This window comes from Aphelocoma coerulescens, chromosome 12, assembly GCF_041296385.1.
Source record: "Aphelocoma coerulescens isolate FSJ_1873_10779 chromosome 12, UR_Acoe_1.0, whole genome shotgun sequence".
NCBI lineage: Eukaryota > Metazoa > Chordata > Aves > Passeriformes > Corvidae > Aphelocoma > Aphelocoma coerulescens.
The window spans coordinates 19,694,630-19,711,963 of NC_091026.1; the positions used below are offsets into that span (position 1 = coordinate 19,694,630).

The 17,334-nt window shown below is 45.9% G+C and overlaps 1 protein-coding gene across 8 annotated transcripts in view; it reads left to right on the forward strand.

Moving 5' to 3' along the window:
* LOC138117671 (contactin-4) overlaps positions 1-17,334 on the forward strand; it is a 270,719-nt gene that overhangs the window by 174,834 nt on the left and 78,551 nt on the right. For 6 of the 8 annotated variants that reach the window (XM_069028195.1, XM_069028193.1, XM_069028194.1 and 3 more), the window contains one exon: positions 13,124-13,219. In XM_069028195.1, coding sequence (XP_068884296.1) covers positions 13,124-13,219 — 96 coding nt within the window. Of the gene's footprint in view, positions 1-11,597; positions 11,837-12,837; positions 12,909-13,123; positions 13,220-17,334 lie in introns of those variants that run through there. The other 2 variants (XM_069028196.1, XM_069028197.1) reach the window with 2 other exon arrangements.

Genomic DNA, 17,334 nt, shown 5'->3' on the forward strand with positions numbered 1-17,334 from the left:
CAGATTAGAAACATTTGGATTAAAGAAAAAAAAAATAGGGTTTCCCAAGGTGGGCTTTGACAAAACAATTTTTTTGTCATCTCTAATCAAAGGGATTGCAACCAGAATTAGCTGAATTAGGACATGCAGAGTGATTTAAGTTTACTACAAAGGCTCTGCCTCTAATAAAAATGGATTTTTGAAGCTTCACCCTTCATCTGAGCAATCCCTTATTTTCCATCCTCATCGTGTGTTGTGTAGTTTTTGTTTTGTCTCATTTTTGTTTCTGCTGGTTCTTCTGAGGCTGATGGCTGGGATTTGAGGGGTTTTTTCCCCTTCCTTTTAAGAGTTAAATTGTGAAGCTTGGGGCATCAGGAATGTGTGTTGTTCTTCAAGGGCTGTATTATTCTTCTGTAGCCTTTTCAGGGAAGATTAAACTGCGGTTGAGCCATTCAGCCTCCTGTGGAGGGCAGACAGGGTCAGCAATTTCATCCTTGAAATATGTATTTAGGTTACAAACTCATTATGATAAAAGTGCTAATATTTCCCCCGAATACTTGCTTTTTGATATGTCATTTTCATTTCAGATTTGTCCTTTTCTTCATTTTTCTTCCTCCCTTTCCCCCCTTCCTCTTTTCCCTTTCTTTCTTATTTTTTTTTCCATGCTAGTTGTCTCTGAAATTGAACATCTTTTCACCGAGTGAGGAATCTGCTGTGCCACAGTAACAGAATATGGATTAATGATACCCTAAGCCCTGTGCTTGTAGCAACACAAGCTTTCAGAAAATAAAAAAGCTTTAAACTCTTGAGTATGGATCTAATAATGGCTTTTCCACAAAGATCTATGAAAACACAGCTGAACTAGATTAAATGATGTACTTTTTATTTTAGGGGCTGGGGCTTAGCTTGGCAGTTTTATTCACTGTGCTGTGGTTTCTGTTGGGAAATAACCCTGGAATCAATCAGGAGCTCTGGCTGGGGAGCGGCGCGGCTCTGACGCGGCACTTTGGGGGTGAGCCCACCCCTTCAGACATGGGATTAAAGCTGTTTGCTGTGGCCTGGCTTCCACTCAGGATGGAGATAAAGCTCTCATTGATTTTTAGTGGCACCAGAGCTGGCCCACGCCCCTCCCAAAGTGATGAATTTGCAGCTTGTTCCGCCGGCTCAGCTCCCGTCCCTTTGGCAGGACAGGGAGGATGAGCTTCCAGGGTGTCCTTGCCAAATTAGTCCTACTGACCATGGAATAATGTATGGAATGGAACATCTCACAGGTGCTGGAAGTTGTTTAGTCACCCTCTAAAATTCCCTGGAAGGAGGTTGTGGCAAGGTGGGGGTCGGTCTCTTCTTTGAGGGAACAAGTGACAGGACAAGAGGAAATGGCCTCAAGTTGTGCCTGGGAAGGAGATCAGGAAAAGTGTCTTCACTGAAGCATGGTTAAGCATTGGAAAAGGCTGCCCAGGGCAGTGGTGGAGTCACCATCCCTGGAATTGCTCAGCCAGTGAGCAGATGTGGCACTTTGTGATCTGGTTTGGTGGCCCTGGTGTTTGCTCAAAGGTTGGACTCGATTTTGGGGGTCATTTCCAACCTTGATGTCTCTGATTTACACCCACACCTCCACAGTCATTAAATCACCAAGGGAAGTTCTCTAAATCACCCCTGGAGAAGCTCCTCAGCTTGTTCTGCCCAGCCCTTGCAGCCCTTCTCCGGGGTGTGTGTTTGGAGATCTGTGTGTTCACATTCAGTTTCATTTGGTGGCTTCTGGTGCTGCTGATCTTCCAAGTTGTCCCAAATGGGCAGCACTGGTGGAAGTGGGTTCAGAGGAAATGGAACAGTGCAAGGTTTCCCTTCTGTTTGTAATTCTCTCCTAAGTGATGTCCAAGCTTTTTTTGATCACAGTGGGATGAGCGAGGCAGGACAATTCCTGCTGATTTATGAGCAGCTGTAGGGGAGCCTCTCTAATTAGAGATAACTTTGAATTTCTTTTACCTTGCTGAGGCTGCGCTCTGTGTTTTACTGCCAAAGCTTTGAAACCAGGCATTTTTGCACATCTCCAGGAGCACTGCAGGGATTCAGCCTGGACACCCCAGTGCCCTCCACCCCAGGGGCCTCCAGGCTGTGTCTGCTCCATCACCACCTCCACCAGCAGCAGCTGAAAGATCCCGATGATGGGACCAAGCCTCTCCCAACAGATAACGCCCCTCTTCTCCCACAGAGCCATCCCCTAGGCTCATAGATGAAATATTCTCTCCCTGCTGTGATGACTCAATTTGGCCCTAAACTCCTCAGCAGGATTTGCAGTTTAACCTGAAAATTTGCAAAGATGTGGCTAGCTGCAGGATGCTGGTTTGGAAATAAAACAAACCCTCTGGGAGTGAGTGAGGAGCTGTGCAGGAGCCATTGCCTGTCTCCTCAGCACCACTGTTTGTCACATGCTGCTGATTTACAAATGGGTATCCAAAGAGGAAAATCAAGTTTGAATCAGTGCTGGTTTTCAGTCATATCATTGTTTTGACCCCTGTTGTTACAAAAACTGCCTGAAAGCGATGTCTGTGAAACTGTTAGAGAAATGTTAGAGAAAGCTGTTAGAGAAATGGGATCTGCTTTTCAGAGGGGTTTTTCATTGTGGGAGCCCATGAGGGGAGGATGGCTGATGTCCTTCCCTCTGCCCTGTGCTCAGAGGCCTCGCTGAAATCACCTTTCCAACCCATGGCCATTTTCCAGGAAGGAGTTTCCTTTAAATCTCAAACTTAAAGCTCCATGCTAATGCTGTGGATGTTTTCTGCAGTTTCTGCGGGCCAAAATGATACTGAGATATCCAAGGGGCTGAGGGACCAATTTTAGAAAAGAATTAAGCCCCAGGAGAGTGGGGGATAACAGGTGTGAGGTGTCCTCTGAGGATGCTGGAGCAGGGGTGGAGCATCACTGTGCTGCCCCAGGAGGTTAAAAGGAAGGGGAAAGGTCTCCTTGTTCTCTTCCTCCTCCTCCTCATGCAGGTGGCCCGAGACAGGTGAAATTTTCTGTGTGGAATTGAGCCTGAACTGTTTCACTGTGTCCTCGGTGCCTGAGGGACAGGGTTGGAGGTTGGCTGCCTTCTACCCCCTAACCAGGGGAGCATCCTCCACCTTGCCTTTTGTACCTTTCTCTTTGGATTATTCATGAGGGGTGATCCTTGTGGGCCCCTTCCTGCTCAGGATATTCTGATTCAATCAGAGAAACCCTTAACTTTCCTCTTTGTTACCGTGAACATCCTCTGAAGTGAAGGGAATCACACAGTTGTTTCTAAAAACTGGTCCCCACACACATTTTATTGAAAGAATTCATTTTATAGAAGGGTTTTTTTTTTTTTTTTTTCCAAAATAATTGTTAAACATGAATTAGCAGCTAGGACCCAGCACTGCACAGAGCTAAGAGTGGCAGAAAATCCAGTAATAACGTGGTTGCAGTGAGAATACTTTGGGGCTTTGACCTACCATCCCAAAATAATTTCATTGTGGTGGTAGAAAGAGAAAATTACTCCCAACATCCTACTGGAAAGGGTTTTTTTCAATATTCCCATTGCTGGGGTGTTTCCTGTTATATTTTTTACACGAGTAAATCCCATAATTTTCACTGCTAGTTGCTAAGGAACGCATTGTAATGGCTGCTCAAAGTCTTTACTGGTGAACCCTCATTGCCCTCGAGTGCATTCATTTTATCTTTTGGAGATTAATTGGCAAGGAAGTCACTCTTTCACGAACAATTCATAATGAAAACACTGGGGGGTGGGGCAGCTCTGCTGAATTCCAAACAAACCAACCAACGATCCCAGGGATTGATCCGTGCGTTCAGCACGCAAATGGAAGCATTTCCACAGGGATATCTAAAGTCTGAGGGTTGATGGGAGCTGATGTGTTTTAAACCTTCTGGAAATACAGGAGCAGAGGGTTTGAGCTGGAAATACAGGAGCCAGAGGGTTTGGGCTGGTTTTTCAGGAGGCAGCTGGGATTGGTGTGCCTGGCTCTGCTCGTCCTCCTTGGGAGGTTTATTTCTCCAAGGTTTTACCTCTGAGGAGCAGAAGCCCAGCCCTGCACATTTTCCTGGCTCCTCCCTCGTTCTGGAGCTTTCCTGTGGAGGAAAAGATCCCTGTGGAGTACAGGGGGTGGGAATTTTCAGCATTCTGGGTGGGATCTGCTCACCTGCACTAAGATGAGGAAGCGCCCACGCCTGCCCACATTCCCCACTGCAGGAATGCATGCCTGTCCTCCAAGGCTGCTTTGCACCCCAGTATTGAAATATCCCACTCAGCTGTTTCTTGCCCAGATACCCCTTCTGTTTTTTCAGAACCTGGACTTCAAATCCCCAGCTTTTCCCACAGTTTAATTCCCTTTTTCCTGGCATTTTCATCAGCGCGCTGCCTCCCACGCACGGTCACAATTCAGAGATGACACTCCCAGCCAGCCACTGCGGCTTGCACCACAAATCTGCTTTAAATCATTAAATTGTCTTAGTTTTTCTTACATCTTCAGAAATCCACTGTCTTAACATGACCCAGTTTCCCCTGCATCCCCCAGAATCTCGCTCCTTTTCCCACTGAAGCCTTGCCGAGCCTCTGTGCATCCAGGCCAGACAGAGGGGTTTGTTGTGGTGCTCAGGGGTGGCTCTGTGGCAGCAACCCAAAACTCTGCAAATCAACATCATTTTGGAGCCAGAATGTCCAGTTCTGCCCGCTGCAGAGACCCCATTTTCCCAGGTTTCCCCAATCCCACTGGGATGTGCCATTCCTGTTTTGCTCCGTGCCCTGTGACACCCCTGAAGCTGTCAGGTTGTGAGAGCAGGGCACAGCCTGTTTGGGGTGTCCCCAGTTCTGCAGAGACACAAACATTTAAACTGCGTGGCTTCCTGCCAAGTGTCAAATCCTTGATTCCTCCTCCAGTGCCTTTCCAAGAAAAAATGCCATTTATCTCCATCACAGCCCTGCTGGTCTTACCCAAAATCAGCTCTTCCACCTGGCAGTCCCCCCAGGACTGGGGTTGGGGTGATCTTAACTCAGGAATGAGCACATTTATTTGCATTTTTCCATGTGTTCCCACGTCCCAGTGTTTCTCCTTTGCTGAAATCCTGACTGAGCCGTGCACAGGGCAGCCACCAGTGTTAGAGACCCAGCTCCCAACCTCTGCTCCTTCTCCACAGTCTCTGATGGGTGGAAAACTAGGCTAAGCCTCATGTAAGCTCCTCTTTTTTCACTCTCCTTTCCCTTTTTTTTTTTTTGATGAATAGGACCAACAGGGAGTTTGCAGCAGAGATAGATCTATAACCTACTTTATTTTCATCTGGGATAGAAGGACCCTGAACTGAGAGCAGAGGAGGATTTTTACCTGCTTTGTTTCCCCCCCAGGGTTATAAATAAGCTGAATACATTATTACTTAAAGCAGCGGAAGTAATTAGTGCACGTTGTCCTAAAGCTGGGAGTCTCCTAAGGCTGCAGTGTTATTTGGGAAGTTATTTTGGTTTCTGTCTGGGAAGAGCTCAGGAGAGGGCAAGGGGTGTTGGAGCCTGCTGAGGATCACAGGTCACTCACAGCACCACATGTCCTCTTCTGCTTAAGAAATTCAGGGAAAAGCAAAGCACAGGCTTGACATTTTTTTCCCCATCTCTCTCCTTATTCACTCATTTTGCCTTTAATATGTAAAATAAATTATATTCAAAATGCAGATTTTTTTTTTTTTAATATCTGGGGCTGAATTTTTAAAAACTAAATGATGATGTAGGTGTTTTTTTTAAAAATGAACACCCAAACATCTTGCAAAAAGTGATTGTAGAGTAGTAAACATCTGCAGAGCTGTAGGGTTATGTTTTCATGGTGAATCCTAATCACTTTTGCTGGTTTGTGTGGCCAGTGGATGGAGAACAGGACAAGAAACCAGGAGGTTGTGTTACTTGCTCAGTTATTAGGACGCTTCTTGTGACACCTCCCCTCTGTGTGATGCCTCTAAACCTCCTGAATGAAATAAAGCTCTTTACCTAGTTGAAGAAATAATTATAATCCTTGGATGAGCCTTACTTAGTGATTCTAAATCAATGCAAATCAGTATTTTCTCTAAATGTGTGGAAATAGCACTTCCAGGACCCCCAGCCAAGCACAGACTTGGCAAAGGCCAGAGGTGGATCCTGCAAGAAAATTTCTGTTCCTGTTGATGGGATGCAAGGCCAGTGCAGAACAACTTTATCCCAGTGGCTGCTTTATCTTTATTTTGTTTTTTCTTTCCTATTTTCCCTCTGGAAAGCAAAGCCAGGAGTCAGCATTGGCGTGTGGAGGATGGAGGAGCCTTAAATGTGTTTGTGGGAAGTTGTCCCGTGTTGGTTTCCCTGTCTGCAGCAGACATGACTGGCATTTCATTGCTCATTAGGCATCAGGGAGGAACAGAGTGGAAAAATATCAACACTCTGAGGTGCTGCTGAGCACCAAAATGTGCATTAACATAGGGAGGCTGAGTCCTCTGAGGACTGGGATCTCTGAGGGGTGGGCTTTGTTTGGGTTTTTATCAAGTAAAGGGAAATTTCCCTTTGAAACTTCCTGCTGAGTGAGCTTGGGTCATGTTATCCACAGCAGCTGGGGCTGCCCCTGGATCCCTGGCAGTGCCCAAGGCCAGGCTGGACATTGGGGCTTGGAGCAGCCTGGGACAGTGGGAGGTGTCCCTGCCCATGGGACTGGATGGGCTTTGATGAATTCTATGACTCAGTGGTTGTATTTTGCATTATTTTGGGTGTGAATTTGCACTCCTGTCACTGCCCAGAGTGGGAAGGTGCAGCAGAGCCTGCAGGGAGCACCGAGGCACCTGCGATGCTCAGGCATCACCTGAGGGAGGGCTGTGCCCACCTCCTGTGCCCGTGGAATTCTGCTCTCTGCCCACTGCAGAGTCGTCTGTGCTGCAGGAAACTGCAAACAGAGCTTTTATTTTTTCAGTCTAGGAAAAGATAAAAAACTTCTGAGAGTGAAAAAATCCTGTTCGAGTCAACCCAAGGGGAAATGTCTGCCCAGATTTTCTAGATTAAAGTAGTAAAATTTTCAGAGTCCTCAGCACTTTGTCTCAAGCAGAGGAGCTGCTTCAAAATAAATGTTTGAAATATTTCCTGTAGAAAGAAGGCAAACAGGCAGTTTTTATGAAGTGGAACATGAAGACAAGGAGGATTTTTTTTTTTCTTATTTTTTCATAATGTCATAGAGTGGTTTGATTTTGGAAAAGAAAAATGGGTGCCTTGCAGGAATTTCTAAGAGCTCCTGTTTCCCTGTAAGATTGGTGGTGTGAAGGAAGGCAGATAAGCACTGGGGCTGCCTTGCAGCCTGTTTGAGAGCAAGGATCAAATCCCAGAGAGGTGGAATTTTAGCCATGTGGGTTCAGAAATCAGTCTGTCTTTAACAGATGTGGTCAGAAAGACTTGGGAAAATTAAAACAGTCTCAACATGAGAATCCATATAGAGACATCCAAGTCCAAGGTGATAGAGAGATTAGAGATGTGAGTGGTAAAGTTGCCCAGGCCGTGCCTTGTTAGTGCTCATAGTAATAAAGTCCATGGAAAAAAAAATCTCCTGCAGGGATAGGGGTGGGGGAAATGACAAGACATTTACCTCTAAAACTTCTTTTTCCCTCCTTTTCTCCTTGGTGAAATAGAAATCCCAGTGAAATTTCTGCTCTAAAGGTCAAATTAGAAAGCTTTCATCCCCAGACTTGTAAACTATTTCTCAAATCACTGACTCTCAAATTTATTCATTAGAACACCAGCTCTTAAACTAAAATTCTATTAAGCTCTGTATCAAAGGGGTTTTATTCCAGCCCACACAGCTCTCTGTGCACTCCTGACACACCAGCAAGGACACAGCCTGAAGAACTTCATCTCTGTGTATGGGTGCAAGGGCTGACATCAAGCCCAGCTTGGAAATCAGGTGCAGCTTGGGAGAGACCCACCAGTCTTTGGGGGTGGTGGGGCCACAGATACCAGCGGGCCAATCTTGTCTCTTGTGGGTGCCAGGTAAGAGCTTTCAGCCTTCCTTCCTGGGAGTTCTTCCAACCAGTGTCCTCTCACATCCGAAATGGGTGGAGGTGCACTGGGATCTCCTCTCCAAGACTGGTTTTGTGGGCCAAACTCCCACAGTTTGTAGTCAGCAGCCAGTGGAGTGGGGTCGTCCCGTGGGCAGCCATGCCAATGCCTTCCCTGCCCGCCTGGCTGTGAGCTTCTCCCAGGGCATGAACGTGGGATCTGTGGTATGTGGAGAGTTGTGCAAACAGGATGAGAACAGCTCGGGAGAGGGCATCCCAATATCCCTTAGCAGGAGGTTCTTTGTTCCATCTGAACCAGGAGGATCTGGCCACTCCTTCTGTCAGATTTTTTGTTGGAGATGTCATTGCCAGCCTGATCAGATTCCCTTGGGATGAGTCATGTGCTCTTTCATAAAAGGAATAATCTCATTGGCTTCAATTCTAGGACGTGACCTTAAACATCACCCTAAATTTTAGATTGCTGGGATTATCTTAAACTGATAGAAGGGGGTTGAGAAGGCAAAGCCCACTAAGATCTGCAAATCTCTTTAAGTCGTGCTCAAAAATTGGCTTTGGGTGTCTTGGCTGTGTCTGGGCACCCAAGGGGATTGGGCATTTCACACAGAAAAAGAAATTACACCTTACCTGTATCATTATCTCCTATTGAATGGGTGCTCTAAGGTTCATTTTATATTAGTAAAGGTGGTGTTTTGTCCACTCCAGAACAAAAATTGGCAGTGAACATGTGCCAGCTTTCTAATTTATCAGTTCCTAAAGGATCAGATTTATTTTTAACCATTCAATTTTCCTGTGTTCAAAGCACAGCTAAGTCTCCAGGGGGAAATACCAACCACAACCCCCCATAAAATACAAACTGGCTAAAAGAACCCCTCAAGTGCTGATCCCATGGATTTGTTGCTCATCTAAGTGAAGTATGAGTGTCCTAACCAAAGACTTACTTTTAGTACAGCTGGAATGACACTAAGGCAGTGCTAATTCCCAGTAATTCCCAGTTTGATGCACAGATGTGTGGATATCACCCACCCTCCTCCCTCCCTGTGCTGCTCCTGGGCAAAAACTCTGTGTTCCTTCTGTCGAGGTTCATTGGATATCCCACCCTGGAGGAATAATGATCTGTAGGGATGCAGGCCCTGTGCTCTGCAGGCTCCTTGCTGTTATCACCAACTCAGTTGAGTGATGTCACTGATATGTTATCAAATTTGCTTTACAGAAGTCTCTAGAGGAAGACTTTTAAGTAAAATCCAGTAACATTTTTATTTTTCCAAGCCCATTAGCCATGTTTTTCTTTGGCAATTAAAACCCAGTGATGCATAAAGCAGTGACTGATGTGTGTACATTTTTGTCGGAATACAGCAGAAGCAGAAATAGTTCCATGCCAGTTGAACAGGAAGAATAGGTGAAAATAGCTGTGGCTCTGCTTTTCTAATCATTAGGAAAAAACCCTGAACTGTAATGACAAAGGGCTCACTAATGGTGAGTTTTTGACAGCGTGTCATTCAAGGCATTGCACAGCAGAGCTGCCTCCCACACGATACAGGCACAGAAATTGGCTTTCTAAAGGACATGCAGACACCTGCCACCACCAGTCTGCATCACTGACTCTTCATCTCATTTCCTATAATATTTTTTGGGTGGTTTTTAATAGCTCTTGCACGGAGGGGTCTCTCCTAATTGCAGAACCAGTAATTGTGGAGTATTTTGTGTTCTAAAAATAGGCACGTGTGGAAAAAATAAAAGCAAAGCACAGAAAGCCTCCTCAGGCAAACAAAGCCAGCAAGACAGAGCTCAGCTTTCACAAAAAAATAGGGATCTCTGTCATGTCCCCAGTGCCCTGAGACTGGCAGACTCCTGAGGGAAGTCTTGGTGTTCCCTTCGAGGTTTCCAGGGCATGCTGAGTTCAGGAATTCTGTTAGTTCCATTATTTCTGTTATTGTTGCAGCCAGTACTGGGAACCAAGGGGGGCTGTGTAGCTGCTCTGCTGGGGTAGAAGTCTCACCACTGGGACAATCAGTGGAGCTGTAACTGAGAAGGGATGTAAATACAGAAGTCTGAGGCCACATCTTACACAGACTGGCATCTTACACTGTCCCCCCCAGCAGGAGCTGATGGGTCCTTGTTTGTTTGCCCATCCTTCGACGCCATCTGGGAAATGTTTCTTTAAAACTTTGATTTCCGTGCTTGCCTAGGAGTCACTTAGAAAAAGAATTACCACATTTCATAAAGCACAAACCCAAGCAGGTCCTAAGAAAGGAGAAAAGGCTGCAGTCCTTTTGTTTTGCTTATAATGGAATCTTCTTTGCTATAAAGACTGATTTTTGTAGGCAAAATTTGGGGAAATTTTTCATTACTCTGGACAACTTGGGTAATTGTTACTGTGCAAAGCCATATGGGTTTGATTAAAGTTTCCAAATGCCATTTACTGAGACAAACTACCCAGTCCTGAGGGGCTTTGGATCATTTCAGAGTGCTTAAACTTTTATTAAACCCCATTGGAGGTTTTGGAAGGAGGTCATTCCATACAAAAATACCCTGCCCAAAGTGAGAAGCTGGTGGGCTGACAGCTGCTGCTGGCACCTCCTGGGCTTTTGAGCGTTTTGGGGGGAGTAGGGATTTGTGTCAGACTGGCATCACTTCCCAGTACCTGCCCAAGTTGTGGCACTGAACACTAAGGCAGCGTTTTAATGGAAGCTACAGAAAAATCTCATTATGCCAGAAAAGCCATTCAAGTCCCCATTAAGGGGTGGGTGTTGGTGTGTGCATTGCACTCCAGTGCATTTCAGAAGCAGATGTCAGGCTTCTGTGCAAATATTAGCTAATTAAGCCTCTTCTGAGAGACACAGTTGAAGTACTTGTCCTTAGAGAGGTGCAAACTTTGTCACCGAGAGCTGAAGTGACTTTCCCAAAGTCATGCAGCTGCTTTTAAATACATCCAGCTGAAATTAAATACTACATGCACCTTTCTGCTTCTGTGGGTCTGTTCAGCTTGGTTTAGAACTGATACTGTCCAGAAAGTGTTTAAAAGGCACCTTAACTCATTCATTAAGTAAGGTGTGAGTAGCTGCTAATCGCAATAACCTGTTTGCATTCCTGTTACACTGCTGTATTCTCCTCTTGAAATCATTACTAATTGCTAACTACTAATCCTTCTCTAATGCTGGGGTTACTGGAGCTTACAGAATATTTTTCTGTGTTCATTGGAGTGCTTGGTTTGGTGTTGTGACAATTGTTGGCAGGACACTGATCGACAGAATTGCAAGCGTTATTATTTTCTTCCTCAGTTTTTCCTTTCAATCTGATGGGTTTGTGGGTTTGTTTGTTGGTTTGGGTTTTTTTTTATTGGCAAATAAAACCAAAAATCCTCCTCTGCTACCCAGGGTTTTTTAGGTTTGAGGACAAAGTGAAGTGGAGCTTGATGGTGCTGTCAGGGCAGACACCCAGAGCTGAACCACCCACTCTGCAGCTGCAAGGTGGTGTCTAAATGAAGCTTCTCACTAAAAAAATCTTCTTGATATTATTGTTCATTCCAGTTTAGGTGTTGCAAAAAGAAATCTGTGGGCTTCAGACAGCACGGGCACAATCAGCCTGATGGCTTTGATGAGGCTTTAGCCTTTCTTATAATTATCTTAATCTCGTTATTTCACTCAGAGCCAGATTTGAAGCACTTGCATGAGGCTTTTCAGAGCTCACTCCCAAGGCCTGATGGTTTGCAGCACATCACAAGTGCTGATGAATGCTCTGCTTTATTTGCTGCCTCCAGTTGGTTTTGACCATTCTTGCAGCATTTCCTAGATGTTCATCCAAGCAGAGGCTGCTTTTCCTGGTAGCAATCCTTTTCTTGTCAATATTGATGTAAAAAATAGCACATATATTCCTGCAGGCATTATTTGGGCTTTAGGCTATTACTCCTCCTGCAGCTGTCCTCAGAGAGGATGGCATCCAGCCTTGTGCCCGTGTGCAGTCAAAATATATAAAAATCTGTGCACTGGCAGGTGGCCAGAGGAATGTAACAGAGGTTTCTGTAAAATTAAAAAAAAAAACAAACCTGTAAATTTTATAGAATTCAGGAATCAAAAAATTCTATCTCTCTAATTGATAATTTCTTTTTCTGTTTTCCTTTTGTCCTAAGACAGAAAAGAAGGAAAGGCCAAAAAACATTTCTCTCCTAAAAAGGGAGATGAAGCAGTGACAATTACTAATTTTATTTAATTATTTTTTAAGTATGTGTGCAGAAACCATTTTTAAGAGGGGATAAAAATCAAGGCTCAGTTTTCCATCCCAGTAACCTTATAATGAAGTTCCTACCAGTTCCTGCTGATAAATATTTATCACCTCTGTGTTTTCCCAACTGCACTGACAACAGGTTTGTAATTGCCAAACCAAGGCTCAGCTACGCTGGAAACAAGGAAAAAAAAAAGAAAGTTGAAATGCAGGAGATTGTTAAAGATCAGAGGCTGCCAAAGTAATTCCATGTCTTGGTGCTCCCACAAAGCAGCTGCTGGTGACAATCCTGGTGTCACTGCTCAGCTCAGAGTCACCTCCTCACTTCATTGCGAGTCTCTTGAATTCAGTGTGCAAGGAGAGCAGAGGGAGTTGTATTTTTGCAGTGCATGGGCCCTGAGGAGAGGAAAAAAGAGAGGTGGAAGGAGGAATTTGATTTAATTAAAGTGCTCTGTGGCTTTACATGCAGCTGGTACAAGAGACTTCCTTGTGGGAAAGGAAGGCTCTCCACACATGGGCCAGGAGGGCATCAGCAGTGAGGCTCCTGCAGGGAAACGGGCTGGGGTGGGATGTAATTGGTTATTTAAGGCAGCAGTTCTTCCTAAATTCATACAACAAAACTCCCCCAGCATTACAGGTGCAGGAATTTTCTCCGGGTGTGTCTGCTGCTGTGGGTAAATCAGCACCTTCTCACCTTTCCCAGCCTGGGGAAGCATTTCCTGATCCTTTTGTCGATGCTCCTCAGCCTCCTGCTGCCTCATATTCTATCTAGACCCCATCAGCCCACCCTCCAAGCTGATGTTTGCTTTATTTTGTCATTTTCCTCTTGTTCTTCTCGTGAGGAGAAGCCTCTGATCACCCTTTAACCGAGTTCTTTCTCTCCTGGCAGATCTTGAGAACTTCAAGACCAGAACGAGGAGCACGGTGTCCGTCCGCCAGGGCCAGGGCATGGTGCTGCTCTGTGGGCCCCCACCCCACTCTGGAGGTAAAGAGCTTTCCTTCTCTCAACTTCAGTGTTTGGCAACGATTTGTGAGGTTTCAGTTCTTGAGGAAGAGAATTCCCAGAATTTTCAGGAAGTCTGAAGCAGTCACCTGCAAGGAGAGGGCTGCGGCAGGGCCAGCCTGACTGTGGGGGTCATGCTGGGTGACTGGGGAAGCTCCAGTTGGGGGTAAATTCAGAGAAAAAGCATTTTACTACATCTGAGCATAAACTTCAGAGGTGAACTGATGGAAGCTAAAGCAGTGTGTTCATATACCAAAGACATGGCCAAGGTCCTGTGCAGCCTGTCTGCTTTGTGGCCCAGGTGTGTCTTCTGCTAAAAAATTGTGGATTGCTGACAGAGCCACTTTTGTGCATCATCTTTTTATTACTATTTATTTTTTTCAAACGCTATTGGCACTTTTTTTTTGTCTCCTGGGTACTCAGGATGTGTCCAGATCACACAGGCTGTCATTGGCTTCAAAGAGGGTGGCATAAATGCTTAGGAAATGCCAAAGACTTCTTTCAGTTTAGCACAAACTTATTTTAAACGTGCCAGCTTGTGGCTTCCCGAGCGTGCCTGTTGCACTGGTGTGTTTAAATTGTGTCCCAGAGGGAGTGGTTCTGTCAGAATTCCTGCTGGATGCCCTGGCTGTGCCCGACAAGCTCCATGTGTGTGTCCCTCCCCACCAGGAGCCACAACCAGCCGCTGCAGCTGGCTCCTCCGGCAGGGCGCTGCTTGCTCCGTCAAAACATCGGAACATCTTCCTCCGATCCGTGTCCCTTTTAAAGGAATTTGCAGTCCTGCTTTGAAATCTGTCTGGCCTCATCAGCTGGATGGAAATTGCCCGGTGGACCATGTGCTGTTAGGCTGAGCTTATTGCTCAGATAGGAGGAGACAGGGGCTTGAGGAGCTCTGGGCTCACGTCTGACCAGCTGACAGAGCTGCCCACGGACTTTGTCCCACTGGGGCCCTCCCATTCCTCCAAGGCAGGAGGGTCCCAGAGGGACACAGGGATTGCAGGAATTGTGCACATTTGTCTCCTCGGCACAGCCCTGCTCTGCAGTGGCTGAGAGGTTCCTGTTTTGCCATAAGAAATCCTTGCAGGGTGAGCAAGGTGTGTGGAGATGGGGCAGCTGGTGGGGGCAGTGAGCACTGAGAAGGCAAAGGTTGTTCAGGTGCTCCAGGAGGAAGGTTTGGTCTGGGTTTATTTACTGGTGGTACAAAAACCTGCATTCCCAGAAGGTGCTGGTGTTATTTCCAGTGTGGGTTCAGTAAGAGGGACAGAGCCTTGTGTGCTGACTGGGAGGTGAGAACATTCCTGGTGCCCAGAGGGTAACAATTTCCCTCAGTCATTTGGGTGATAAGAGATGACTTCCCCTATGACCACCATCCATCACCTGCTCTGTTGCAGCCTGAAAATTCTCTTAATTGTAGCAAAAGCCACAGCCAGTCTAACCTGACACTATCACAGCTCTGAACCGAGCTGGGCTGGCATTACCGAGCTTGTTGGTTGCTGGCTTGCACAGAAAGTATTCACAGGCAACTCAAAACAGGTTAATTCAGACCACTTGTTCTGCAGGAATTCATCTGCTCTGTGGCAACATTTTCTTTTACTTTTCCTTCCTCCCAAGGTTATAAATAAGATGAGTTTTAAAAGTCACAACTGCAAATTGATGTTTCTTGGTGATCTTTGTGTTTCCATCAGCCAACTGCGCATGTCCTGCTGTGATCGAAGCTCTTGGCTCTGCAGCAGCCACTGCACAGTCCCAGAGCCTTCTCCTGCTCAGCCCTGGGCAGAGGGAGGTTCAGGAGGAATATCAGGTGTCAGTGGGAAGCTGCTGCTCATCGGAAGCCGCCGTGTTCCGTGGGCAGCCCCGTCCCCAGGGCCCCGGCAGTGTTGGCAAAGCAGAGCTGTAGAGATCAGCTCCTTGCAGTCCCCCAGTGTAACATTGCAAGTGTTTAATGTTGAGGTGCAGCAGGAAAAAACTGTTCAGCTTAGCAGTGAAAAATAATCCAGTTCATGGAAAGTGCGAGTGGCATTAAGAGGAGAAAATGCAATTACTTATTTTAGAATCTGATTAGGGCAGCGAACCCAACTTCATCATCTTTGCAAAAAGTGCCTGATGTCATTAATGACCAGTGCTGAAATACAGGGCTAACTGTGGGGAAAAATGCACTTTCATATTATATATTTTTTACTTTAGCTTTGTATTTCATTGAAAATGAAATCTGAAAAAATATAATTTAAAAAAGCAAAACTATTCAATCTGAGATTTGCTGTTGCTCTGGTGATGAGGGTATTCACTGGAATAGCAGAAGCCTGAAAAAAAACATCCTGGCCAGGTGTGGAGATTTGGGAAAAGAAAAATAGTAAATTAGAAGGGAATTATTTCCTGTCAGCCATTGTGTCACTGGTTGTCTTGGGCTTAAAAATTGTGGCTTTATTAAAAAGATGCTGATCGGCGTCCAGACCATTAACCTTTCAGCTGTAGTTCCCTCTGATACTTTGCCACTTGGAAATGTCCATTTTTGAGGAGCTGTCAGCTAAAAGCGGAGTTATGTTGGCCTACACACATTAGTTTTTGAGGCTTTTTATTTTTTCTTCTAAATGATGCCCAATAAAGAGCTTCCTACTGTTCAAACGTTACAGGAAATTCATCCTGAAAATGAGTCCAAATGATGAACAAGTCTTTTCAGCATCAACAAATGGGCTGTGTACAGCTCGCACAGAACAATCTGGGCATTGCCGTGCATTGTCCCCATTTTTGGTTTGAAATGAGCTGGAAATGCAGCACATGGATCTCAGCTCCCCCCCAGACCCCAAATGGAAATGGAATGCGTGCTCGGCGCGGCGCGGCGGCGGCGGGGAGCCGCTGTTTGTCAGGTCACTGCCTTGTGCTGGTACATTTTGTTAAGCAGCATAATGATGTGATGGCCTCCTCTGATGAAGTGCATGCTGAGTGCTGGAGATTTGGAAAATAAACGTTCATCTGCAGCTCGGGAAGTGGCTGGGCTGGAAAGAGGAGTGAATGCAAATCAAACATTTGCTTCTGTCGCGTTTTCTGCGCTCGAAGCAGCAGATTCCCAAGCCCCCGAGGCCAGTCCTGCCGTATGGATGACCCCTTTGTCTGTTAGAAGTTCCAGTTCTTTTCCTTTCCCTTTTTTTTTTTTGCCTTCTCCATTTGTTCCTAACAGACTGGTAGAAACCTGCCTGGGTTGTTAGGATTTTTCTGAGATAATTACCCTGCGTGTGAAGGGTGTTCCCTCATTATTTCTGCAGCTTGTTTAATCAAAAGCCCAACGATGGACGTGTATCAACCATTCCACCCTGATACTCCCCAGAAGAAATCATTCAGGAGTAAACATTGCTCTGGGAACATGGCACTGGGGCCTGTGTAGCAGCACGAGGAGCAGCTGTAGGTGTTTGAGTGGACAAGAGGAAACAGTCAAAAATCCTAAAAGTCTGTGTTTAGCTCAAATTTGGCTTTGGTGTTGGTGCACAACACCAGGGGCCTCATCACAGCCACTGCAGGAACTGGGCAGTCCCCAGTGATGGAGCCACAGAAATGGGTTTGGACATGGGAGGGACATCAAAGAGTTTCTGTGACTTTTGTGTTGAGATTTAATAAGGTACCTCAGCCTGTCTTAGGGTGAGCTCTAAAATTTGGATACCAGAAAACAAAGCTCTCCTGCTTTATATTTCCAAAGCCCTGTGAGATCAACCATTGAGTCACAGAACGGGACTCAAGGATTGGATGGGAAGGGACCTCAAAGCCCATCCAATGCCACCCCTGCCATGGCAGGGACACCTCCCACTGTCCCAGGCTGCTCCAAGCCCCAATGTCCAACCCAGCCTTGGGCACTGCCAGGGATCCAGGGGCAGCCCCAGCTGCTCTGGGCACCCTGTGCCAGGGCCTGCCCACCCTCCCAGGGAAGGTTTATTTCCCAATATCCCATCTAACCCTGCCCTCAGGCAGTCCTGGTAGGTTGTCACCAAGAGCAGAGTACAGGGGAATAATCTCTTCCCTTGACCATCTGGAGCATTTCAAGCCAAAACAGGAAAAATATCACCAAAACAGGCTTTGTTTTTCATTCTGTTGCATTTTTAAGCTGTTTA